Source organism: Euprymna scolopes, chromosome 28 (assembly GCF_053919585.1).
Source record: "Euprymna scolopes isolate OS-2025 chromosome 28, ASM5391958v1, whole genome shotgun sequence".
Lineage (NCBI taxonomy): Eukaryota > Metazoa > Mollusca > Cephalopoda > Sepiida > Sepiolidae > Euprymna > Euprymna scolopes.
In genome coordinates this window covers 23161916-23189729 of record NC_136509.1, presented here as the reverse complement: position 1 = coordinate 23189729, position 27814 = coordinate 23161916, and the positions used below count along the sequence as shown (strand labels likewise).

Here is a 27814-nt window from a genome sequence, read left to right as displayed (position 1 = left end):
CAAAACTCAAGAATCTCATTTTTTTTTTTTTTTTTTTTTTTTTTTTTTTCCATTGAAATATTTTTCTTATGGACATTTTTGCCTCTTATCGCCACATAAGTACAAAATGGAAATTAAAACCGCTTAAAGAATAATCATCTATTTTTCTTCCCTTGATAAGTCCCAGGGACACCCCTCTTTTTTCTTGATCAAATATCACACCCCCTCTCCTACCTTCTCTTCCTCTACTTGACAAGCAAGACCATCTTGTATCGCCAGGGATCTTGCTACATTGCTAGTTTTTCTTTTTATCCGAAGGTAGTTTATTTTGTGTATACGTTTGACATTTCACTCTTGCAGTTTAATAAATATTGAGATTCTTAAAAATTTGATAGCTAATTTCTCATTCAGTCTACACGGGTCGTCTAAATTTCTACATATGCCGATCATCCTCGAGTTTGCTTTTAACATCGTTTTGATTTTGAATGAACTCGTGTGATCATATTTGCGTTAAAATGTAGGTTTTCTACATAGCCAGCCTTTTATATATTAGGTTGTCTCCATATAAAAGTTGTAGAGCGGTGCTAGGGGCCTCAAATGATTGGACTTTTTTTGACTGTTCTTTTATAGGATTTTAACGGATTAAAATAGTTCTTAAAAGGTTTAATTAAAAAATCGCTATACATTGGTACATTCGTCTTAGCTGAGTTTTAATGTTTAATCAGTTCATGTCACGTCGGTACAGTGATAACGTTACCAGCTTTGAATGCTACAATTTTGCCTTTGCTTTCGTTTTCGGTTCCAGCTGATGGCACTTAAATATTTTGAAATCACGACTATATAACATATACAAAATCTGGACAAATTAAAATATTTTAACGTATTTTATAACTGGGCAAAGCTGGGCGCCCCCCCCCTTTGCTAGTATTATAGAAATATTAGTCTATTGAAAATTTCTTGGGACGACTGAAAGTCGTAAATCACTCGCCCGCCAGTCGATAAAATTTCTTTAAATAATGCAACGGGGGGGAAAAACTCATTTATTTTACGACTCTCAAATATGCGGTGACTTAAAATGACCTACGTCTCATTTGTGAATTCTTTCATCTCTAGCCGTGAGACCGTGGAAATATCGTATTAAGAGTGGTCACGCTAAAAGTCAACAAGAGGTCAAATTTACACATTCGGCGTGTAGTCAAAATTTAGCCTCCATTTAGCTCTGATTTTGAAATTCATTTGGAAAAAAATTCTTCGACACTACTACTACATACACTTCATGCTTACAAAAGTAAAGACGAACATTTGAAAGAGCAAAAAACACATCGTTCCGTCAAGCATGCACCGAAAATTAAATTCTACAAGTAATCAGTTTTCGCTTCAGTTTTGTATCTTCGTAAACAAACATTTATTCCAGGGACGATAGAAATGTATCAGGATATAAACAAATCTGGACATGAATTATAAAAATGTAAACACATAAAAATATCAAGACGGCTGATTATTAGTAACATATTATACATGATATATTTCGACTTGCCTTGTAAAAAATAAAAATATAGAATGAATGTATAAAAAAACCTTTGTTTCATTAACAAAGCTATTTTATTACTAGGTCAATCTATATAAATTTCACCGAAATGTTCGATGCTAAATGTCCATTATGATCTCGCTTGGAGTTTTGTTCAGTAATTATTGTAATTAACTATTTCTGATTCTTGTGAGCTGCTCGAACGAATTGATTGTTGCTTATAAATGTACGAAAATGTACGATTTTCGTACATTTATAAGCTACAATCAACATCCAAATAAATGCTTCGATAATTTCGGTTTTCAAAAGGCGAACAATTAAGATACATCTGCCTTACTTTAAAATTCCTAGGTTTATGGTGTCTTTTAAATATATAAAAAAAAATACTTTCGCTGATGAGATTTTGCTAAAAAAAAAATTGTCAAAATTATTCTCCGTGGCTTAATGTCTATCACAATAAAGTTTCCAAAACGATCGTACAAATTAAACAGATTTTTAATTCTAATTTGAATTTTTAAATTGTCAATCGCATTACTAAATATTAAAGTAGCTCTAGGATATTTGCCTATCGAGCTTATATCAATTACGAGCACTGTTCTTTTGTATTTTAATTAAATTAGTAATTTTACTATCGCATTAAAATGCTCTGCTCTTTAGACTACTGTTCTAACCCACTTTATGTAATTGGAACCAAAAAGAATTAGATAAATTCTTTAAAAAATATTGCTACAATTCCAAGAGGTGTGACTAGATATTGGCCTTCATTCCAGTTTTTATCCTGCCATCATAGTGACATCACTTAGCATCGTGAATTGTTATATTTGTCAATACCAGTTATTTAGAAAAGGCTGGCTCTGTCCATTCCACAGCAAATTAAGTATCGCGATATCATGGCTCAGTAGGGACTAGCAAGGAGACCTGACGTTGCCCGGGATTTATGATCAAGGAATGTTTCACATGTATTTTTGTCAACGAAATTGTTCTTTTGCAATCAAATTGATTGATCGTCTGCTCTAGTTGGGACCCATCAGTGCACCTGGAGGAAGCTTTACGTACCCCCCCACAATGACTTGGTCCACATTACCTTGTAGGCTACATTGCACTGTAGAGGACCTGTTATGAAATTACTTTATAAATAATGGCTTAAACTAAAGCTTAAAATGAAAAAGATGAGTATCATGGTTCAGTTGTGCTCTAAACAAACCTTGATTTCGAACGTGTCCCTATCATATCGAAAAACCTGTTGATATTTCTGCTTGTGCAGTAATAATGGCTTGAATTAAAGTTTAAAATGCAAAAGTCAAATGTCACGCTTCAATTGTACTCTAAACAGAAACCTTCATTTCGAACGTAGCCTTGTAATATCAAAGTTACTGTTGATTTCATGTCGGGCCTTTCTGCTTGTATGGTAATAAAACTTCTCAAATGCATTTGTGATGTTAGGCTATATAAGGTGTTAACTTTGGTCAAAATCGCCTGTTTCTTTTATCGATTTTTTTCGATTATCAATTATTGACACTTATTGAAAATATTCTTATACAAAACCTAAGAACACTGCCAGATACAGGAAGTAAATTTGTGTGAAATGTCATAAAAATCGGCCAAGTCAGCCCTTTTGGACTTCATAGGGAACGAACTCGCACAGTTCCTTTTATATAATCGATAGGTAGATAACTATTTTCTTAGAGCACTAGTACGGTCTATATTTCTCTTCTGTCTGTTTCTTTCTGCTTCTCCAAATCTAACTATTTTTCAAGTCGTACCTCTCTCCCGCTCCGGTCTCACTCACAACTTTATTTGTTTCTCGATCTTTCTCGCCATTCTACCTATACTGTTTCTCTTCTCTATCCACCCTCTTCTGTCTTTTTCTCCATCTTCTATAACTATAATTTTTCAAAGCCCTAAGTCTTTTTTTCCCTTCTCTCTCATCCACAATCACTTCATTTTTTTTGTCTTTATTTCTCTTGACACCCCTCCTTCCCTCTGTATCGCTCTTTTACACTCCTCTCTCTCTCTCTCATATATATATATATATATATATATATATATGGATGGGCGGGCTCCTATATGGTTGACCATTTTAAAAAACTGATTACATATGATAGATATATCGAGACACAGGAATAGGTATGTTTGATCTGGCAGAACGGTGGTTCATTAAAATTGTGGGGTCTGCGTTTGCATCTGGCCTCCATAGAATGAAAATAGGCACAAACTTAAGACTTTTCATATGTCTGCGTAGGTATACTTTGATAATTGTTTCAGTTTGAAGAAATATGGTATAATAAAATTATGGGGTGTTCGTTCGCCCCTTACCTCCATAGAATGGAAACATGTCAGAGTTTAACACGGTTTTTTAATATAGATCCATAGAATATTGTGATAAGTGTTTCAGTGTGAACAGGTATAGTATAATAAACTAGGGGGGGGGGTTATCTATTTTATTTTACTTTCATATTTTCCTTTGGTTTTAATATCCCCGAAATTTACAACCCTTTTTCATAACCTATCATACTTTCATAAATCGGTCCATTTTCTGTAGGTTGTTTTTGAACCCAGTCAACGACGGGTACTTTTGCTAGTATATATATAGATATCTATGTATCTATATCCTTTCAATCCCTATCTTTTCCCGTCTCTTACCCCCTCTCTAATTCACCTTCTCGATTTACAAATCTATAACCATTTTTTTTTTTTTTTCTTTTTCCAAGCCACTTGCAATCAGGTCACCGCATTTAAAATGTCATTCATTAAACTGCTCAAAATGAAACGTGTAAACGGCAAAAATACAGGAATTTTAATTTTGGCATTGATCACCTCATTTGGAAAGGGGGGGGGGTGACTACAGACCTTCATTTTTTTTATATATGAAGGCAAACTAAAAAGTAATTCAGATAGAATCTATTCTCTATTCAAAGTTTCTTTTCCAAAGGTAAAGAAACCAAGGAATTCTAATGAGGTTAATACAAGAGTGCTCCCTACTGAAGTAGGGCAAGATACTTGTTTTACATGAGCACTAATGTCGCTACACATTCATGGGCATGTTTTAGTCAGCCAGTTACAAGTAACTAGAGACCTCTTTAGGCGATATTGCTTATACAAAAGCTTAGTCGTTCACAAATTAGATTCTCTTATGTAAACAGTGGCTAGAGTTCAACATTGGCAATCAGATATTTGTTCATTTTGTTTGGATTTGAAACTGATGGTACTGGTGCTTTTTTCTATTGTTCTAACATATATATATATATATATATATATATATATATATATATATATATATATATATATATATATATAAACAGTACTTTTTGAAACTTCCACCTTGAGCAAGTGCTCTAGTTGTGATGTTTGGACTTTTCAGTTTTTTTTAAACTATATCAAATTTTGAGTCTTCGACTGCAAGTGTCATCTTTAAGACTGCATTTTGCAAACCACTTCCGAACAGTTGATGCTCTTATAGCATTGTCACCGTGCACATCACAAATCTTTGAAAATTTTAGCAGTTTTTTTTGCTATTTTTAGAAAATAGCATAACTACCTAAACATGGAATCTGTTGCAATCCATTTTTATTTTTTTTTAAATGAAAGATATCCGAAAATAAATTTAAAATGCCAGCAATGAAAAGAATATGCATAACACATGCTGAGGTTCATGTGATTCAAGTAAAATGATATAATACCCACAATTTTAAAGTTTTCAGTTTATGTTAATTAGTAAGGTCTATATTATTTCCTCTGAAGAGAAGCGGATTTTTTAAACGCCTTGTGGAATAAGGATAAAACTTATATTGTTTGGCGTTGAACATTAGATCATTCAACAGTAAACTTTCATTTAACTATGTTTATTTATACAAACATTGAGCTACATAGTTGCATACATGTTTCTGTAGCAGCTCCTTTTAGAGATCTCGCATCAGACTAGAGAAAAAAAAATCATTTTCTAGACTCGGTCCAAGAACATTTCTTTATAAAAGGTTTTTTATCTCTTATTAAAAAAAAAAAAAAAAAAAAAAAAAAAGGGGGGGGCAACAACTGGGAGTGTGGTTCCAAAAGTAATGCCTCTTATTTTTTCAACTCAAACATTTTGAAGAGCTACAAAGACGGGAGTGGTCTCATTAAAACAAGCGATCTTTCGTGCTGTAGAATTTATTTTCTAGTCACCACTACTCTCGGTGCACTTTTGCCGACCTATTTTGGTGCCTTGGTTATAAGTCGAGCTCACTTTGTCACTCATATCTATCTCCTAACTGTGCTGACATAAAATGTATCGGCTTTGGAAACCTTCAACGGGTGTCGGTAAATGTTGATCGGTTCAATTTTCTTATGCACGGTGGAATTCCATGATGCCTCTGATTCCGACGCACGTCTATGACAGGGTTGATTTCTTAGTCTAACACCGTGAATATCTGCAGTAGATTGAACTTCCAGGTTGTGAATGCATAAATTCGGTCATAACAATGCAATTTGTAATCCCCTTTGATCCATTCTGACGGAATAAAACATTACTTTTAGAATGTAACTCATACTATACATATACATTTTAGCCCATTAAAACCGAGCAAAACTTATAGCCCGTTGACTTAGAGTGCTTTATGTCAAATTGATGTTGAATATGGTTAAAGTTGTGCTTTTTTCTTTTTTTTTTTTTTTTTTTTTTTTTTTTTTTTTTTTTTTTTTTCATTAAATACTAATCCCTATTAGTCCCTAACATTGCATCGAATCAATACCATAATACGTAATTCGCTGCACCTTATCAAAACAGTTGTATGCAAAATTTCAGTAAGATCGGGCCAATAGTTTTCAAGGAAAAGTGAAAACAGGCAGACTAAGAAATATAATCTAGATTTCTCTCCCTCTCTCTCTCATTTCTTTATCTTGTTTCAATTCCTATCATTTTTTACCCCCACCCCTTTATCTCGCCCCCTCTCTTTCCCTTGCACACCACCCTTATTGCCACTTAACAAATATTTCTTTCCTTCCTCTCCCCACGTCATTCAGCACTCTTCACGCCATCCCCATCCTAATGTTATACCCACTCTGCCACTTTCCTTCAACTCTGACTACTGCATGTAAGTAATGGAATGTCCATCAACCATTTTTATTTATTTTATTTATTTTTTTATTTATTTTTTTTTTTTCAAGTGTTTACATTTATGGCTTAACATAATTTGCAAAATGGCCATAGTATCCAACGAGTGGTCAGAAAAAAACTTGACTCTTCCAGCAAATAAATCATCAGGAACTACTTCTGCCTTTCATTAACTTGATTTGATTTTCGGCCTTCCTCCTTCAAATGTTATGCTTCAGTCACATGCATGTTCACACGCAAAAATACGTGTCCGTCTTCTACTTTTATTGGAAGCTACTGGGCCGATCTGGCTAAAATTTTGTATGGAACCAAGTGTTGCGGTATCCGTTTGATGCACAGGTAGAAGTTAACAAGGATTAATAGATTGGTATACAAGTTCTTTCTCTGAAACTACTGTGCCGATCTGGATGTAATTTTGTATGAACCTTTATGGTGTGCAGCGAACTAAGTATTATGGTATCTGTTCAATGAACTATTAAGGGTCAAGACAGATTTTTTTTTTTTTTACTTTGGAGTTGGAAATTACCAAGGCCCACAGGCCACTCGAGGATAAGTATTAATGAATGTAAGGTGGTGGTGTAACTATTAATGGTGCAAATTTTGTACAATCTGTTTATGGGGACAACTACACAAGAATTTGTTTAAATTGGATTTTTTTTTTTTTTTTTTTTTACAAAGTCACGATTTATCAAGGCCTGGGGCCACTTGAGGATAAATATTGAGTGTACAGTAGTCAATGGGACAATGTCGTAACCGTTAGCAGTGGAAATTTGATAAATTGGATTACTTGAGGGGGTGGCTCATCAGGAAATTGTTTGAATTTGAAAAAATTGTCAGTTGGAAAGCAGGAAAACGGAACAATTTCACAGGTGTGCCGGTCTAAGAAAGCTTTTTTTTTTTTTTTTTTTTTTTTTTTTTTTTCATGGAATCTTTAGGTTTATGCACTGAGTAAGGGAAATTATTGATAGTGGTTCTAGTTAGACGTGGTTTTTTTTTTTTTTTCCGCCCCCAAAAGTTGTAAGGGGGACTGTAGATTGGAGCTCAGACGAGCACTTGCCATGAAAATAGTGATAAAGCAGAAATAGGCTTGCAATATCTCCTGTGGGGAAAGGGGCTGCAGGGAAGAGAAAAGGGCATCCCCACTAGGCTACAAAGTTTATTTTGAACTCTAAGGCAGGATAAGGTCATTCTAGCAGTTCCTGCTCAGATGTGGCAACAGTACTCCATCCTTGGACATGCTTGGCTTTTATACAGGTAAAGAATTGCATAAGCAGTTAATCTACTGGAGTGGTAGAATGATCCTACCATTTTTCCAGCAGCCTTGGCAACAGATTTGATGTATGTGTTCCATTTCAAATCAGAAGTAAAGATCAGACCCTGAAACCTGTCAAAACATGGAGCCTCCCCAAGGCGAGCCATTCATTTCAATGTATGCTAGATGGGATCAGAGCGTTGATGTAATGATAGAAGCTTGGTTTTAGATGCATTAAAATTAACCTGCCACCTCCCCATTGTACAACGTGCTCAAGATCAGAAAGAATCAGAACTTGGTCGTTTGAAGTGTTGCCATAAATGGTAGTGTCGTCAGCATAAATGTCTACAAATGATCTTAGATGTGATTTAGGCAGCCTTGATCGCATGGGATAGAATTAGCTGCAAAGTTCTTAGCAAAAAGTTTGGCTTTGTCTGATACTGACGATTACCTCCAACCATTGATAATGGTCTGGTTGGAGCACCTGCTTTTGTTCAGGATCCTAATTATTTGCCAAAACTGGTGGGAACCAAGCCGCTGTTTTTTTTTTAACTTGACTTTAGTCTCAGTTCATCTATTATGTCGGAAACAATAAAAAGTGATGTCTGTGTGCAATGGCAGCTAATTCTGGAGAGAGCCACGGCTGATAGATTTTTACTGGAATTTTTGGAAAAGTATGAAGCAGTCTATAGCTACAACCAACCATTCCATCAGATCTAATACTAGATGACATTTTTTTAAACATGACACAGAGGTAGATCTGATGTAAATATATGAAAGTTGTCCCAGTCAGCCATAGTATCGATATATTGTATGATGGAGAGGTGCATTTGAGAATTTAGTACATTTTATCTTAACTGATACAAGTGGTCAGAAGATCCCAGTGGACAAAACAGAATGAACATAGCTCAGGGCAAGTTGTGAGAAAGTCTAGGAGACTTTCATATTGACCGTTGGTGTCTGGCATACAGGTGGGTTCGTGAACAATCTGAGTTAGGTCCTAATAAATGGAGAAATCGTGACACACCTCATCTGCCTTGTTTGAGTGGGCGAACCATTCCACATTGTGAAAATTGAAATCTCCATAGACGTTAATGTTAGCTGAAGAATAACTAGGCAGGATGTGGTCGATTTTCTCAGATATGCACTTAAAGATAGTAACTCTGCTGGATTTGAAGGCTACCATGTTGTATTCAACTGGGAAGCAGGCCATTTTAACTGATTCACAGATGGGAAATCCCGGGAAAGAAGCTTTGTTCATGGAATCTGCATTTAGATTTAGGGACAGTTAGTGCAGTTATTTTCCCTTTTGGCAATGGTTTCAACCATTTGTTTGATTAAAAATTCGATATGTATAAACGCTTACTTAAGTGATCTTATGATTTTGACCAGGACTGTATCTGAAATGGGGATTAAACAATTTTTTCTTTTGGACGCAATGTAATTGTGGTGGCTGCAATATTTTTACATTGATAACCTGTTTTTTTCCACAAACGCACCAAATATTTTCAAACCTTGTACTTGAATTTAATTTCTTTACTTCAATCCTGATGAAGTCTTGAAATAAAGATGAAACGTTGACTAATATATAATTTTGAATGCTCAATGTTTCGTCACAGTGCAGTGATAAGTATACTTAGTTACGATGTATAAAACTCAATAAATCTGACATTTTTCTGAATTTTGTAGCTCTTCACTTCAAGAATAGTGTAGGAATTATAAACATACTAGCATTCCACCCGTCGTTGCCCGGTCGTAAAATACGCATAAATGTATTTTAATGCAGAATTTTTATAAACAGACATACAGTAGATATTAAACGTGACTTTAAATTCCTTGAAAAAAAAAAAAAACGGAAACATGCGAGTTTTTCTAAACACTTTTTGTTAGTAAAAAACAAAACAAAAAACATAGTAAACACGTTCTCACTTTTTTAGATACATAGATATTTATCTATGGTGTTATCTCCAAAATGATCTAAGGTGTTATGGTCTGGTGAGTGAAGCCCATTCAATATTATACCTCCATTTGATAAGACGTTTACCAAAGTGCTGTAGCGTAATTTTGAATGGCGATAAAACACTGTTGGATATTCAAAACTGAATTTTGGTGATCAAGTCGGGCATGGATCAAAGTTTATCTGTATGAAGTATGGTTGGATTTCATAAATTATTCAGAATTTCATTAATGGTTAAGCAATGATGAGCCTGGCTAGTATCAGGTGACCATTTGGAATACTAGGCACTGTATAATAGCAGGACGGCGCTACTGTCAAAGGAAGAATAAGGCACTTTTCCTCCGTTAATCTTTGGGAGACTTTTGGGCAGGGTCGAGAACCCACTTCAGCCCACCGATCAGGGTAACGTGAGATTAAGGAAAGCAGGTATCTGATATATGAAAACAATCAGGAATAATTCTGTTCATGGTTTCTTATCTCGTTGTGCTGAGCAAAAGATCCTTTTGGATATGATCAGGACCATCGTGTTATGGACAGAAACTGCAACCTACTGTCTGTACAACTGCAAAAATCTATGCCGATACATCAAACACTTCCGAGAAACTGCATAAATAGTTCTGAATAATGAGCAACAATGAATTCATGAATGCCTCAAGGTAGATAGATGGAGAATCGTAGTCATCAATGCCTGTGCCAGGTAGGACACTAATTGAATGGTCTTTTTTCACACCCAAAGACATTGCCACTTGAAACGCAAGGGATTACTATTTGGGATCGTGTCTAACAAGGGATTGTGGAAAGTTGAGCAGCAAGATGGCTGTTCACATTACATTTAGACTTCTGCGGATTAGTACTGTCAGGAAACGAAGGAAATTCCAAAGTCTAGCAGTCCAAGGAAAGAAACTTAGAGTAGGCTTTCCGGCATCTAGTGACCTTAATAGAAGGGGTGGGATTTTGCTCTTTGTCGGCTTGATTTGAAGTATGTACGTCAAGGAGGCATGCGTGCTGAAAGTTCAACCTCAACCTGCAAAAGTTTAAATGTAATGTGAACTGCTGCTCAACTAGGAATTAAGCAGCAGAATCCCACCCTCGTTACTGTTAGCTTCTAGGGAACTCAACAATAAAGGGGTGCGATTTTGCTGCTGGTTCAGTCGGGGAGGGGCTAGGTATGTACGTCAAGATTATGTAAGCAGACAAAAATTTATGTACTTTTATGAGTCTATTCTCATGAAAGAAAAACAGCTGATGTCCAAAAGGTCAAAGTGCAGTCCAGTGTCTAACCTTTCCAAGTTGAAACACTCTGACCATCATCGCCACTGGTGACCTACAAGCTGTTTGTTTCTTAGCTCAGCTCGTACAGCGATTTAAAATTAGTGTCGCCGGCATATTGTCCGTTGAGTTGTTTGACGCTAGACAATGCATGACGTATGCGTTCGATATAAAACTTGCATGATCAAACCAACAGTTGGTATGAAAGGAAATAGGACACTGTGTTCGTTATACAAATTGAAGCGAATTAGGTCATTAAACCATTTGGATTTAAATAGCGCAATCATCTGTGCCTATCTATATTGATATAAATTAAATTTAGAGATTAGCATGATTCACAAAGGGATAAAATATCAATTCTGAAAGACCAGCTCAATAGCATTAGAGCCTCGTATTTTAATTCTCATTAGTTTTCATCTGGAGTTTTCACGTTTCAGTCGATGTAACCTCCGACTGTATTTTGTCAAACTCGAGGATTTTATTTAATTTTTTTATATTTTATTTAACTCTAGGGAATCATTTCGAACTCTGGAAATTTGTTCAGAATTTTTAACGAAGTTCTCCATTTAATCACACCTAGTTATGATGTACAAACTCAAATCTCTTAGCATTTTTTTTTTTTTTTTTCTGAATTTTGTATCTCTTCAAGAATAGTCTGGAGATTATAGACATTGCCTTTGAGATAATCCCACTCACAAAAATCGAGGGAGGGGTAAAGTCCAGCGAGTATGAAGCTCACTCAGTATCACACCTTCACCTGATAAGACGTTTACCATAAATGTTGCAGCATGCTCTCGAACGGCGATAAGACTGTTGGAGATTCATGATTGAATTTTGGTGGGCAAGTCAGACGTGAATTGAAATTTATTTGTACTAAGTATGGTCAAATCTTGAGCGAAATGCTTTATTTAATCCAGAGGTAGCATGCATTCGTTCCATCAGTCATGACTGGGTAGAAGTCCTAAAGTTTGTTTTGACGTGAACAAAGCAAAAATATCTTTAAAATCTTTTGGTAGACTCGTATTGTCTTAAATAAAACATTGGTTTATTTAAAATGAAACTAAATTAAACTGATTTCAGAATGTTTAATTTGTACAGAAATATTTTAAATAAGTTTTATTTTTCATTTAATACAACTATATTAGCATCAAATTTAAACTCTTAAAATTTTATCGGTTTGTTCAAGCTGGAGATAGGGCATCCTACCGGATGTCAAACATTCACAAAACATTCCGACAAACTTTTTTGCTTGTTCACGTCAAAACTTTAAGATTCTGGTGGTTTCTTTGTGCAATTGTTCGTATCTCCTCCCACACTTGTTTTACCGGGTATATTTTCTAGGTAGTTTATGAAATTCGTTTTCAGGAGTCCAGTTGATCCTATAGTTATTGAAACTGGATCTTCCTAAGATTCCAGTTTCTTTTCATGTCATACATAAGACCTTGGTATCTGGTTCTTTTCCCCTTTTAGCTCTGTCCCCAGCATCATTGGGGAAACTTTTACTAAGGTTGCTACTTTCTCCTTGTCCCATATCACTGTCAGTTTTAATAGCTACATTTTTTCAAGGAATTGCATAGTCAGTGGATGGTGTAAGACTTATTTCGGACTGTTCTTTTATTTCCAGGATTTGCTGCTGCATTTGATATTTAACTCTTTAATGTATTCAAGCTAGCAGGGACGCCTGGCGTAAAATATGCTTAAATATAGCCTCAAGTTATGACAGGCTTCTGGGCTTGACCTTTACTCCTTATCTTAAATGGAATACATACATCAAATCAGTTACCAAGGCCGCTGGAAAAATGGTGGGATCCTATCGATCCAGTAGATATCTCGTTGCTGATGCAATTCTCAATCTATAAGAGCTGGGTACGTCCAAGGATGGAATACTGTTGCCACATCTGGGCAAGAGCTGCTAGAAAGGACTTGTCCTACCTTGATAGTTCAAAATAGACTTCATGGCCTCATGGGAGATGTTCTTTTCTCGTTGCTGCAACCTCTATCTTACAGAAGAGATGTTGCGAGTTTATCTGCGTTATCGTTATTTTCATGGAAAGTGTTCGACTGAGCTTCAATATATGGTCCCCCCCCCTCGCCAAATTTTCACAAACACTCGTCTAGCTGAAAACACTATCAATAATTCCCCCACTCTGTGTGCCTAAACCTAAATGTAGATACCATGATCAAAGTTTTTTTTCTTAGAACTGCACCCCTCTGGAATTGTCTTCCGTTTTCCTGCTTTCCAGCTTTCTATAATATGGTTGTCTTAAAGTCAAACGTGAACACTTTCTGATGAGCCGTTACACTTGAGTTAACAAATTTACCGAACTTCCATTACTATCGATTACTATATTGTCCTTTTTACTATTGTACACTCTTTAACCCTTATCATTGAGTGGCCTCTCGGCCTTGATAAGTGGTGCTGCCTATGGTAAAAAAAAAATGTCATGTGTGGGTTTCATCATAAATTTATTGCATAAAATTCTTACGATAAAGGGTTAAGAGAAGCATCAGAACAGATACTACACTTTGCAATATCTGTTTGCAGAAAATATTTTTAAAAATTTTTAAACCAATTAGGCACGAAGCCAAAAGGCTAAGCAACTGTTGCCTATCTTGCGCTTGTTTACAAAATGTTAGATCAGGCATGTTCAAAAACTCATTTAGGCTGTGACAATTACAGCCCTCCCATCTGCCGCTCTTCCTCGCCCTGCCCTGTAACCACAATAAGCTTAACAAGTAAACTGAAGCATAACAAATAAACATAACCGACAAGCTGTGGACGAGATCAACCGATGAGTGTTTTTGCTTCTCCGATTCTCAGCAACTGTAATGTTATCAACGGACTCAAATGTTGTATGTAGACAGTCGCAAATGAAAGTGCTTCCTGAGATGAAATGCACCTACATTGATGGTTTTTTTGTTTTCTGATCCTTTTTGTAAAACTTAATTATGTTCTGCAAAACCAAAAACAAAAACAACAGCCTATCTCCCCCTTTTTATTTTATTTTCTCCTACCTTACTCCCGGTCCTTTGCCCTGTCGGTGGGGCATCAGAATACACCCTCTTCCCCCCTGCAGAGAGTAAAAGTCCCTCAATGGGGCCACCTGTTTGCCGTGGGTGGCGACCCGTGACACCTTAGAACGGAATCCTGGTGGTTGAGGGTTGTAGAGGATAGATATGAGTTCCTCTCCTTCCCAACACGCCACTTTGGTCCTTACCTTGGCTAGACGGGCGGTCGGAGAGGCCCGCTCCGATCAATCGGCTGGTCACGTCAAGCCCTAAATCAGACAAACACAAGAAAATACGCCCACACTCCCCACATTATACAAACTGATTTAGCAAGCGGTGGCTGTAGGGTCAAACAACGTGCTGGACAATGGAGAAAACATGGCTGTAAATCTGAATTTTTTCCTGAAAACGAGGCCTTCAGAAAAATTGAAGAACCACAGATGCTTAGATCCACCAGCAGGGAGTGTATACTTTTCCTGTATCCCTGTTGGGTTGGGGGCGAAAGGGTATCCCCCCCCCCAACACTTCCCAAATAGGACTCCGAGGCGGGTGGGGAGCAGGAAAAATGAAAAAAAAGAAATCCATCTATGAATACAAACAAGCCTCAAAAAAAAAAATACGAGATCTAGTATCAGATTCTTCAGACTCTGAAAATGAACCAATATCAAGTAATGAGAATTTCCCAACATTTCTAGTATTGGAATCAACCAGTGAACAACTCATAACCAAAACTTCTCCATTTAAAATCGAAAAAATACTCTCACAAAGTATTAAACCTATATCGGTTAAAAAACTAAATAATGGCACAATATTAACACAAATAAAGAATAAAAAGCAAGCTGAGGAACTGCTAAAATGGAAAACTTTTGATAACAAAACCATTAAAGTTTATCCTCACAAGACACTAAATTCAAGTAAAGGTGTCATCAAGACCACTGAACTTGCATTATGTACCATAGATGAAATAAAAGACAACCTTAGATCCCAAAACGTCACAGATGTACAAAGAATCCAAATAAGGAAAAATTCCGAAACTATACTCACCAACACATACATTCTGACATTCAACACACCAATAATCCCACAAAAAATCAAAATTGGTTACCTAACAGTCAACACTGAGCCATACATCCCAAACCCCCTAAGATGCCATAACTGCCAAAAATATGGACACCATCGTGACCGATGTTCACGGTCACCAACATGCATAAGATGTGGTGAAAAAGACTTCCACGAGGATTGCAAAAAAAAAACTAAATGTGCAAACTGCCAGGAAAACCACTACGCAAACTCAAAAACCTGCCCAATCTGAAAAAAAGAAAGAGCAATACTCAAAACAAAGTACACAAATAACATTTCATTTAACGAAGCTAGGAAAATCATAGAAAGCTCCAACTATGCAGATATAACAAAAAAAAAATATACAGTACTTCAATAACTCAAACCAACATTCAATAGCATCAAACTCCAATAGCAATGTTGACATTATCACAAAGCTCTTAAACGAAACAAAGTTTACTTGAAGAATTTAAAAAAATAATGACCATTCCATGTAATACAATAAACAATACTTCAACAATAAACCAAAACACAACTATAAACTCACAAACAAAACCCCAACCAAAAAGTAAAGAAATAACCACAAATAAAAAACAAGACACACAACAAACGAACACTCAAAATAGATTTCAACTACTGAGAAAAGTTGAGGATGAAAACACAAATAAAAATGTCGGTGAGAAAAATAAAACTAAGAAGTTGGAAGAGCCCAGAACACCAGAAGTTATACCAAAATCAAAACCAAGATCTAGATCAAATTCAATATCCAGATCTAGATCAAATACAAAAGGAAAAGACCCTTTACAAAACTCTCAAATGACAGATAAATCTATGGACTCCTTGGAAATGGAAGTCGAGGAAGGGAGAAACGAAGCAAGCCCCCCCCCCCCAAAAAAAAAAACACACCAATCACTGTCCAAACAAAAGGAAAAAAAAAAAAAAAAAAAAAAAATGGATACAGTCCCGAGCAAACTCCAGTTCCCGAACTCCTAACAGCAGAAATGAAGAGCCAAGCGAAGCAACACCATCATCGCCCAATAAAGCAGGAACTAGGGAAGGACCAGGATCCAGATCCCAATCTACCTCAAGAGAAGGAAACGAAGAAACATTGGAGGAAATGGAAGTAGAAAACAAAACACCCCTAGACAAATAAAATGGAACAAAATAAAAACTCAAAATATAACAGCCATACAATGGAACTGTAGAGGATTGAAATCCAACTATGAAGAATTAAAACGATTAATTAAAGATCACAACCCAAATATCGTATGTCTACAGGAAACTCTAATGAAGGAAAACTCAAACCTCTCCCTTAGAGACTACGAAGTATATAACAAAATCAACCTATCACATATAGACCATAGACCAACAGGTGGTACAACCATTTTGTTAAAGAAAACAATACCCCATGAAAAACTCATTTTAAACACAGAACTACAAGCCATAGCAGTAAGAGCTACCTTACACCAAACTATCACAATTTGCTCAATCTACATTCCACCAAAATATAAATTAAAAAAATTTCAAATAAATCAAATAATCGAACAGCTTCCTGCACCATCATTAATCCTAGGGGATTTCAATGCGCACAGCAACCTTTGGGGAGACAGACAACCAAATCATAATGGAAATATAATAGAATCCATACTAGAAACCACAAACATGTGTATACTGAACAACGGCAAACACACCTACCTACATCCATCTACAGGAACAACCTCAGCTATAGACCTGACACTCAGCTCTCTGACTATCTACATGGACTTCAATTAGGATATCCATGAAGAACAGTGTGGTAGTTACCACTACCCAATTTTCATTAAAACAAATAAACCCACAATAGAAGACATAGTACCAAAATGGCAACTAAAGAGAGCTGACTGGTCCACATTCAGAAATCTCTGCCAAACACAAATAAATAACGAAATACTCCAGGAACCTTACCCAATAGCAACATTTACACAAAGATTAATAAAAATAGAAGAAACAATCCCTAAAACTTCAAAGAAAAACAGCAAGCACAAACCATGGTTCACAAGAGTGTAAAGAAGCAATTAAAAGGAAAAAAGCGCTAAAAATTCAGATTAAACCCAACCTCACTAAACTTAGAGCTCTACCGCCAAGCTCGTGCAAAAGCACTACAAATAACCAAAAAAGCTAAACGAGAAACATGGCGAGACTATGTATCTAAATTAAATAATAAAACACCTAGCAAGAAAGTATGGGACATGGTGAGGAAGATAAATGGGAAGCAAACCCAACACCCCATTATACACCTAAAAAACCCGGATGGTGGAAAATGCACGGAAAAAAAAGGATATGGCAAATCTACTTGCTGAGCAACTAAATAAAAACTCCTCTCCCAAACACCACAGCTTAACATTCCAAAACTACAAAAAAGAAGCAGAAGAAAGCTGAACTTCAGCTCAAACAATACAGAAAAATACAATTTACCATTCACAATATCTGAACTTAAAAACGCTCTGGATAGAAGCAAAGATACTGCTACTGGACCGGACGAGATACACTACCAATTTCTGAAACAACTACCAGAAACCTCATTAAACACTTTCCTGAATATACTAAATAATATCTGGCTCTTAGGCTACTTTCCTAACGCTTGGCGAGAGTCCACGATCATACAAATCCCAAAACCTGATAAAGATCCCACAAATCCAACAAACTACCGCCCTATCTCTCTAACCAGCTGTATCTGTAAAACCATGGAGAGAATGATAAACGATCGACTCGTATGGATATTAGAAAAAAATAAAATATTTGACAAATATCAATGTGGTTTCAGAAAAGAAAGGAACACAATGGACCAATTGGTCAAAATGGAATCGTACATTAAAGACGGTCTTATTAGAAACCACCATGTGGTGTCAGTATTCTTTGATTTAGAAAAAGCATACGACACTACATGGAAATATGGCATTATGAGGGACATACATAACCTTGGAATCAGAGGAAGGATGCCAATATCCATACAAAACTTTCTCAGGGGTCGCTCATTTAGGGTACGCCTCGGGGGAGAGATGTCTGAGGTATACAGACAGGAGATGGGAGTGCCCCAGGGAAGCATAATATCAGTTACACTCTTCCTCCTAAAAATCAACATCAGCAAAGCAGTGACTACAGACATTGACAAAGCCCTCTTTGTAGACGATTTTACAATCAGCTACTCATCCCCTAACATGCAAACAATAGAAAGGAAATTGCAGGAGTGCCTTGATAAAATTGAAAAATGGACAAATGAAAATGGGTTTATCCTCTCCAAAACTAAAACAGTATGCATACACTTTTTGCAAAAAGAGAGGATATCACCATGACCCACAACTGAAAATAAATAACACAATACCAGTGGCACAGCAAACCAAATACCTGGGAATGATCCTGGACAATAAACTCAATTTCAAGCCACATATAGATGCACTAAAAAAAAAATGCCAGAAAGCATTAAACATTAAAAATAATATCCCACACAAACTGGGGAGCAGACAGTAAAACCATGCTCCTATTGTATAGGGCAATCATAAGACCAAAGCTGGACTATGGTTGTATTATATACAGTTCAACAAGGAAATCATACCTAGAAAAATTGAAACCAATACAAAATCAAGCACTCAGACTCTGCCTAGGAGCCTTCCAAACATCACCTATTCTAAGCCTACACACAGAAGCTAATGAACTCCCCCTTCACCTGAGATGGGAAACTCTCACTCCAATATACATTGAAACTTAAAAGTTTACCAGAAAATCCTGCTCACGAAAAAGTATATACGTCAATGTATGAAAATTTCTATACCAGCAGAACTACAGCTGCTCAACCTTTGAGATATCGCCTTAAAAAGACTATTATAGAAGGATATGAAGAACCAAAAAACATGCAAACTTACACAATTCATAATACTCCACCATGGACAGTCACAGAACCATACATTGACATGACTATCAAAATGGCCAAAAAACAGACTAGCAATCAAACCTATCAAAACAAATTCCTAGAACTCAGGGATGAATACTCCACATACAAAACCATCTATACAGATGGCTCAAAAATAACTGGAAAAGTAGGAGCAGCAGCAAAAATGCATAATGCACACAAGCAAATCCGATTACCAGATGGTGCCTCTATATACACTGCAGAGTTACAGGCTATTAAGATGGCTCTTGAACTGGTCCAGGAGTCTAGTGAAAACAAATTCCTTATCTTCAGTGACTCCATGTCCAGCTTAATTGCATTGAAAGGAGGGAAAGTAAACCACCCGTACATCCTGGAAATTATAGAAACATACCAACACCAAATAAAGAATAATAAAACAATAGTACTAGCATGGATACCGAGTCATGTCGGCATAAGAGGAAATACAGAAGCTGACAAACTAGCTAAAGAAGCAACAAAGCTGATGCCTTCAAACAGAAATCCCATACACGGATAGGAAAAATAAAATAAACTACTACATAAAAACAAAATGGCAAAAACTATGGGACGAACAACTAAACAAGCTTAAAGAAATACACCCAAATGTTGGGCAAGAGAGAACCATAATACCAATACGAAAAGTAGACACTATATTCACCAGAATCCGAATTGGTCATTCAAGACTAACACATGAATACCTTCTTAAAGCAGAAAGTATCGCTCAATGCAGAATCTGCCAACAACCACTAACCATTAAACACATATTAATGAAATGTAAAAAATATGAAAATATTCGTACGAAATATTTCAAGGAACAAAACCTTAAAACAATATTTGAAAAAGAAACACCTTACAAAATATTAGATTTCCTGAGAAAAATTAAACTTTTGGAACTTATTTGAAAATAAAGCAAACCACTGGCCAAAGTCTCAAATGAAGAATATTCTCTTCACCTTTTATGGCATGAAATGACCTATAGGGTTGATATGCCGTTAAACAAAAACTTGCTTACTTCTGACCGCCACGTCAGCGGTTTGTCATTACACGGCACGAGCACACAGCTAGCTGTCATTACACAGCACCGGACAAGTCCGGCCGTCATTATGCGGCACCAGACACGGCTTGGTCTCAATCGAAGGGGTAAGAGGAAGAACTAATGTACTTGCCGAGCATAACTTCCCACATCTTTTTCTGTTTAATCTTTCCTTATCTTGATCCTGCATTTAAGTCAGTGACGTCACGTTCATGCCACACCTCAAAATCCTAGCAGAACTGTTGCACAACCAGTGCTTCACAGTAAATGTGTGCCGTGATCCCTGGTTTTGTTAGTGCCATTTTGGACAACGATAGCATCTTTGATTATTACCGAGAACCACACGGACATTTTATAGAAATTGTTGATAAACGTTGTTATAGCAAAAGAAAATTAAGGATATGTACACGTGCATGAATAGAAAATAATTTCATAAAAATGTTTTCAAATATGAAATTATGTAAATAACGTGGAGTAGATAATCACAATGCGTGTAATATGAGTATTTGGCAGCGCAGAACGATGTTGGTTTACCTTTTGTTAGTGGAGAAGGCTTGTATAAGTCGGATTTCTCTCTGCTTTAACTCCCCACCCCCTTCTGACCAAAGGGAGAGGAAGGTGGGGAGGGCATACGTTCTTGGTATTCTGTTTGTGGTGAATCCAGTAGGATAAATCTATAGAAAATTTCATTTGACAACTGTACGCATTGGCTTATTTTGCGACAGACTTGTTGCTTTAGGGGTTTTAAACGATTTTTATTGGTTGAAAATATTTTGAGTTAACACGTTCTTGCAAAAACTAACTTGCTTTTGGAATTGATGAACAAAGAAACGGGGGTGGATAAGCTATTCAGGCCATTTGCTTTTCAGTCACCACAAATGGTTTATATAATATATATATATATATATATTATATATATAATGGTTTCTATGTTTTTGTTGTTGCAGACAGTCTACTAGTTGACCAATATAAATCCCAAGAGCGATAGATCACATCTGAAAGTGACAATTTTCAATAAGCGAGATTGGAGATGCACTACTGTACAACTCATGCTCTCTACCGATCCAAGTTATTACAACAGGACCATAGTCAGCACCCTCAAAATGCAAATTTGGACAGTGCTTGAGGGCACAGCTGTTTCCGACCACAATTATGGTCTTTGTGTGGTTTCAAGTGAGGCTCACATGATGCCATCCCATACAAGTCGGCTTGCTGTGTACCTGGATATGCAATCAGGTGGTCGCTAGCAGACTCTAGGCATAGCAGCAGGACTTGGTGCTGGCCCACAAATCCAAAGAGACACAGAAAGTTTGCTACGACTTTGTACCTTCTCTCACTGGCTCCTCTTCCTGATTTGAACCTGTTAGACTTTGTTTGGTCATGTCGAGAACATCACTAACATGACCTCTGACAATAGTCTGATCACCTCCAACCACTGAGCATTCAGTTTCTGCCGGCACCTGTTGAAAAGGCATGCTCTCGGTTCTGGACCTATATCAAGGCAGTGACTGAGGCTGAAGGCGGCTACATTGAATAGATGTTAGCTCTACTACATAATCAAGTTAGCTGAATTATTTCAATAACAATTTTAAAATCAAGCTGTTTTCTTTAGGGCAACAAATTTATCATTCAACTCATTAATGGAATATTGCTTAATTGATGGCAAATGAGGGATCAAATCTCATACAAATCTGATATAATCGAATTCTTAAATTTATGTAATTTATCTGTCCATGGAAAATCAAAAAGCGAATTGAAATCAGAAACAAAGCATGCCAAGAACACATAAATCATCTGCTGTCCAGAACATCTCTTCCAGTTTCTTCCCGACCTTTATGGGATCACAGTAGCCCCACATATGGCCTTGGTCAATGTAGGGGCAACCCTTCATACCAATTGTCACTATCCAGCTACCCTACTCCCCGGGGAGTTGGTCCCCATTTCCTTTTCACTCTTCACATTAAAAATCGGCCTTGTACCTAATTTGCTCGGTGGGGGGGAAGCAAAATAAATACCCTTTTCTTAGCCTTTTGGCCAAGATCAAAGTGTAGTATCTGTTCTTACATGCTGTACTTATTGTGATATAGTGGGGATCACTTTTTGTATTTAATTTAATGTAAAATGATCACCCACTTTACAACCAGTCTTAAAGCCATTCAAGTCATTCTCCAGATCCTTCAAGTTGTTTTTGAAGGATTCCAGTTATTTTTTAAGCATTCAAGTCATTCTTAAGGTCATTCAATTCATCCTTAATTTCATTAAAGTCATTCGAAGTCATTTACTTTTTATTTAAGTCATTTCAGCCCATTTTGCGATCATTTTAGTTTATCTTTAAGAATTTCATGTCAATCCTACATTCATGCATTCGTTCATTACACGAGAGCATGCAACTAATGGCTATCGGTCTTTTGTACAAGTTTTTTTAAAATGTGCAATTGGCAAGGTTTTGCAGGTAGTGTGGGTGGGGTGTCCGTAGGCATTGTTGTTTTGTATCAGACGTAAATGTGGTGTTTGGCACAAAAAATGATGATGCTAGCAGAGATTAGCTGAGCAACCTGCCGCTTGCTGACTCTGCAGAGATTGGAAGAGGGGAAACGGTAGAAGGTTGAATCATAAACAACTCTTGAATTGCGTCTTTTATTTATTTTTTTTTATTTTATTTATTTATTTTTTTTTTTTTTTTTTCGCGTTTGCAATCGTCATTTGCATTCGCCGTAACCTGACATAAATTAAAAAAAAACACAGTATCCCAATGTGTGTATTCATCTTCATAGAAATTGCTGCAGGAATATAAATGTGAAAGACGTTACTGCCCAGGTTGGCTCAATTAATCCGACTTTTATCACAATAGCCCTTTACGCTTCAGGGTTTAGTTTGAGGTAAACAATGTTTTCCTTTAAAAAAAAGACGATTCTTTACAATTACTGGTTCGACTTCACTTCCGGTTGCCCCTGCCCATGTTAAGAATATATAAATGCTTAGAAAAAAATGAACATATTTTGCTTAACCTATTCTGTACTATTTTTGCCTAACAATTTAATGAACCAAACACCTTAAAAAAAAAATTTAAAAAACCGGAAGTGAAGTCGAAACAGTAACCGTAAACATAATCTAAAAGTGCAATCTGAAAAAAATTGTTACTTATCAAAACTGTTTTCCATTTTATAATGAAAGCAATCCATGTTAATAAACGTTGTTAAACCAATCAACATTAATATATTGTTAGATTAATGTTTTATGGTGTTATCTAGGTTAATATTTTTTAAATGTTCATATTTACGTGATTAAAGCAATTTAATATTTCATGCTGTTAAAGCAATCAATACGGCTTTATTTTTAATAAAGAGTAGCCTGCCTTATTTTGAGAACTCTTTAGTTAATACATAAGATCTCACTTTTAGAATAGACGCCCCCTTTTGGCTAGGAGCAAAGTGTAGTATCAATATGCTCACTCCCGTTTACTTTTTCTTTTTTTTTTTCGTCCTTGGTCTCTCCAAATTGCATTCATCTTGAAAGAACATTCTCCCAGCTCCCTAACCCAAACCTCGTTTTCCTTTCCCATTTAGATCTCACCCGACTTGGAGATTGGTCTGCTTGTTTCCGGTTCAAAACAAACCGAAAAACTGAGAAGTCTATTTTTAAAGGGTAAGGAGGGTCTTACTAACCCCCCACACACACACACACACACACAATTCTCACTAATGAAATGATTGTACATAAATGTTTATTTTCAATAATTTTTGAACGATTTAGAAAATTTTAAATTTTTTTTTTTTTAATTGGAATGAAAAATCTAGGAAGAGAAGCTGTAAAGTTACATGGTTTAATCCTCCATCACCATACTGCAAATTGTCTAATATCAATATTAGTAACTTTTCCTGAGATTTAAGCAAACACTTCGGCACAGAAAACAAGGTTTTTAATAGAAAATCAGTGAAGATTAACTATTCCTGCACAAGAAATATGGACAGTACAATCTCGCACAACCAGACAATATTAAACACATCAGTAAATAACACTAATAAAAATAAAAATCGAAACTAATTGTCAAATCAGAAGTGAATGGCAATTGTAAGGTCAAATTTTGTCTATAAAGCTATCATATCCAGAAGAGAATCCCAATGACAAGATATACATCAGTATATCAGCGGGCAGCTAGAAACAGTAATTCTATGTTCAAACACTCACTTGAATCATGCAATGAAAAAGACTAAGTTGTTTAAACAGTGGTGGGTCTTTAAAGACGGAGGGCTTACGTTGGTTTTCATCTGGTCTATTTGCTGTAGTTGAAGTAACCCTAAGGGATTCGAATATAAATGCAATCTTTGCCTGGAAGAAAAGATTATGAATAAAAACTTTTTAATGAAAAAATGAACTGATGGCTAAATGTACACTTACATTTAAGATCACAAGTCCCTAAATTCAGAATCGACCTATTTGGGTTGAACTAATGTTGCAATTTCCCATACTGATAGAAACCTTAAATGCCCCCCACTCCAACTTAATACTAGGTGAATGATTGTAAGGGAGTCTTAGCTATAGAGACAGTGTAATTGAGTTTCAATTAATGACTGTTAGACTGAAATACAAGACTTCAGATTGATATAAGTAACATCGATGTACAAGTCTGTAGATCACAGGTGGAATAGGCTATCAGGCAGATAAGATGTGGCAGATATATAGAGGGGTTTATGTAAGGTGCGTCAGTGAACATGTTGCATGGATTTGTATATGTATGGATGTACGTTTCATTTTATTTCACTCAAGGTTCTCATTCAGCTAAATGTTAAAGTTAAATTCATTGTAAAAATCCTTTAAAAGATAAATATTAGTTTTCTGCGACTATTTCAAAGATAAGTAGTAAAGTTAAGGCCTAAGATATTGAATTAAAAAAAAATTAAAAAAAAATTGCTTGTACAAAAAATAGCTTAATTGACCCAAAAAACGAGCGATTTCGCTCTTCACAAAATCGCAACAAACGGGAGTTTTTAAACACGGAATATACGGAAGCCCAAAATTCCAACCAGTCGAAACACTGTATAAAATAACGTCATTCAATTAAAACGGGGGAAGGTAGTGCCAGTCCCCCCCCCCAGACGTGCATCTCTACATTCCTATACTGAACGTTTGTATCATTTTTACCGTTTATTTTAATTTAATTCAGGATCTCTCTAATTACTGGTAAGATTGAGTTGAAGATTTTAACTACATGTAGAGCAAGACGGATTCACATCTATGGCTTATTGAATGAACTGGGATATGTAAAAGAGACAGACCTTTCTTTTCTATATACACAGAGTGACCCCCCCCCCAAAAAAAAACGGACCCCCAACTCTAATTAGGCCCCGTTTCTTAGTGTTTTGTCCTAATGAAATGAAACTTTGGTCATAACTAGTTTATTATATTCAAAACATCACCTCAAAACACTAGGATCTTTGACCTTTTTTCTCCGTTCTACAGCATATGTTCTAGATGGCCTCCATTTAGTTCTATGCATTTCTTGAGGCGCAGCACAAAGTTGTCCATGACGTTCTTACAGACCAAATTGGTAATGGCTCTCATCTCCTCCCTGATGGCTTGAGTTCCATGATGGTTCTGGGTTTTCCTGTGTAGACTCTGTCCTTAAGATAGCCCCAAAGAAAAAAAAAATCTGGGGGCTTAGGTCTGGGCTATGGGGTGCCCACTCAAAATCAGTCTTGAGACTGATCACTCGGCCTTCGAAGTTCTCTTTCAGCCAATCTCTGGACAGGTTTGAGGTGTGAGAGCTTGCCTTGTGTTGCTGGAACCAGAATTTGCTCATAAGCGATGGGTAGATGGTCTGGAGCTCACTCTTGAAGGTTTTGAGGACCTCTGCATACCGCTCCTTGGTGACTGTCACTGCTGCACCAGATTCTTCGATGAAGATTGGTCCGATGATACCTCTGCCATGTCCTGTAAAATAAGGGCAATCGGTGAATAAATAATGGATACCACATAGTGTACACGGGGCCCATTTTTTTTTTGGGGGGGGGGGGGTCACCCTGTATCTTATATCAACAAATAGGCCACCCAGCATTGCCTGGTTGTAAAATATGCTTAAATATATTTTAATTAATGCGGATTTTGTATTTATACTATATTAAACCCAATATATAGTAATAATTTAAAGTTCAACAACCGAGAATCGAAGCTAAAATGGTTAACTTACGATTTACTTTTTCCTTTGACATTAATGCTTGAGCTATGAAACAAAACATGAACCAATAGTTATTACGTTAAGAATGCATATTTGTAATACCATCGTTCGACTTTCACTTGGCCAATTCCCTTTTTCATTTTTGCACTGATTTTTCTCAACCCAAATAGTTTTGCATTAATTTGAATACCCTATATATCAAGTTTCATGTCTGTTACTATCATAGTGCTCAAAGCTTCAACCAGAACTAGCTCTCATATTTACAGTTGTCTTAAGAATTGCTTCCCAACACCCTGGAAAATCTCAGTATGTCCCGTATTTAAAACCTCAGGTGATCGCTTATCTCTCTCCCAATACAATCGGTCTCCTGTGCATCATAAGTTATTGGAATCTGTTAGAGAAGTAGTCAACCACCTCGGCAAAAATAACCTCGGTGACCTACAATATGGCTTCTGTTTTGCTAGATCTAGTGATATGCGAAATTCTCATAGGATTAGCAAATATCTCGACAAACACCTCCTTTTTAGGGCAATTGCTCTTGACATATCAAAGGCCTTTGATAGGGTATGGTATAAAGGTCTACTCCACAAGATCTCCAGCTACGGTATGTTTTTCCATTATTAAATTTGATTGGTTCATGAGTAGTGGCTGATGGACAAGAATCAGAAGCTCACAGTATTAATGCTGGAGTCCCTCGGAGGTCCATCCTGGGCCCAATTCTCTTCCTGATCTACATCAATGATCTCCCAAATCACATCCTAAGATACTTCGTAGACATTTATGCTGATGACACCACCATCTATGGTAACACTTCAAGGCTGTAAATGACTAAAAGAAAGAGTTGGCTAATTAATTTTAATGAGTCTAAGACCAAGCTTCTATCTTTTCATCAATGCTCTGGCATCAATCGAAATAAATGGCTCCCATCTTTGGGAGGCTGCATGTTTTGACAAACTTCTAGGTCTGACCTTTACTCATTATCTAAAATGAACACTTACATCAAATCCGTTGGCGAGGCTGCTGGAAGAATAGTGGGGTCATTCTACCACTTCATTAGATATCTCGCTGCTGATGCAATTCACTTCTTGCATAAGAGCCAAGTACGTCCAAGGATGGAGTACTGTTACCACATCTTGGCAGGAGCTGCTAGAAGCAGCTTATGCCTTGACAGTTCAAAATACTTTGTCCCCTTGTGGGTATGCTTTTTCCTCCTTGCAACATCTTTCCACATGTTGCGAGCCTGTTTCTGCTTTATTTTCACGACTTGCTCGTCTGAACTCCAATCTATAGTCCCCCCCCCCCGTCCTTTTACGAAAAACACTCTGGCTGAAACTCTCAATAATTTCCCCCACTCTTTATCTAAATGTAGATTCCATGAAAAGTTTCTTAGAACTGCACACCTGCTTTCCGTTCCCAACTGACTACAATATGGTTGTTTTTAGGTCCAACGTGAACAGATTCTTGATGAGCCCTAAAGTAATATATATTTTTTTTTTTTTTTTTTTAATTGTGAAATAGAAATCTAATTAAGGAATTCAA

The 27814-nt window shown here is 36.5% G+C and overlaps 3 protein-coding genes and 1 pseudogene across 5 annotated transcripts in view; all 4 read left to right on the top strand.

Moving 5' to 3' along the window:
- Positions 1-27814, top strand: part of LOC145249503 (ATPase family gene 2 protein homolog B-like) — a 400201-nt gene that overhangs the window by 147998 nt on the left and 224389 nt on the right. The gene's annotated exons all lie outside the window — the stretch shown is intronic.
- The window catches only part of LOC145249505 (allatostatin-A receptor-like), a 108511-nt gene that overhangs the window by 73684 nt on the left and 7013 nt on the right, over positions 1-27814 (top strand). The gene's annotated exons all lie outside the window — the stretch shown is intronic.
- On the top strand, positions 18931-19584 carry LOC145249355 (uncharacterized). The gene has a single exon (XM_080110929.1). It carries the CDS (start codon positions 18931-18933, stop codon positions 19582-19584), a length of 654 nt encoding a protein of 217 aa, XP_079967055.1.
- Positions 22114-22234, top strand: LOC145249828 (U2 spliceosomal RNA; annotated as a pseudogene).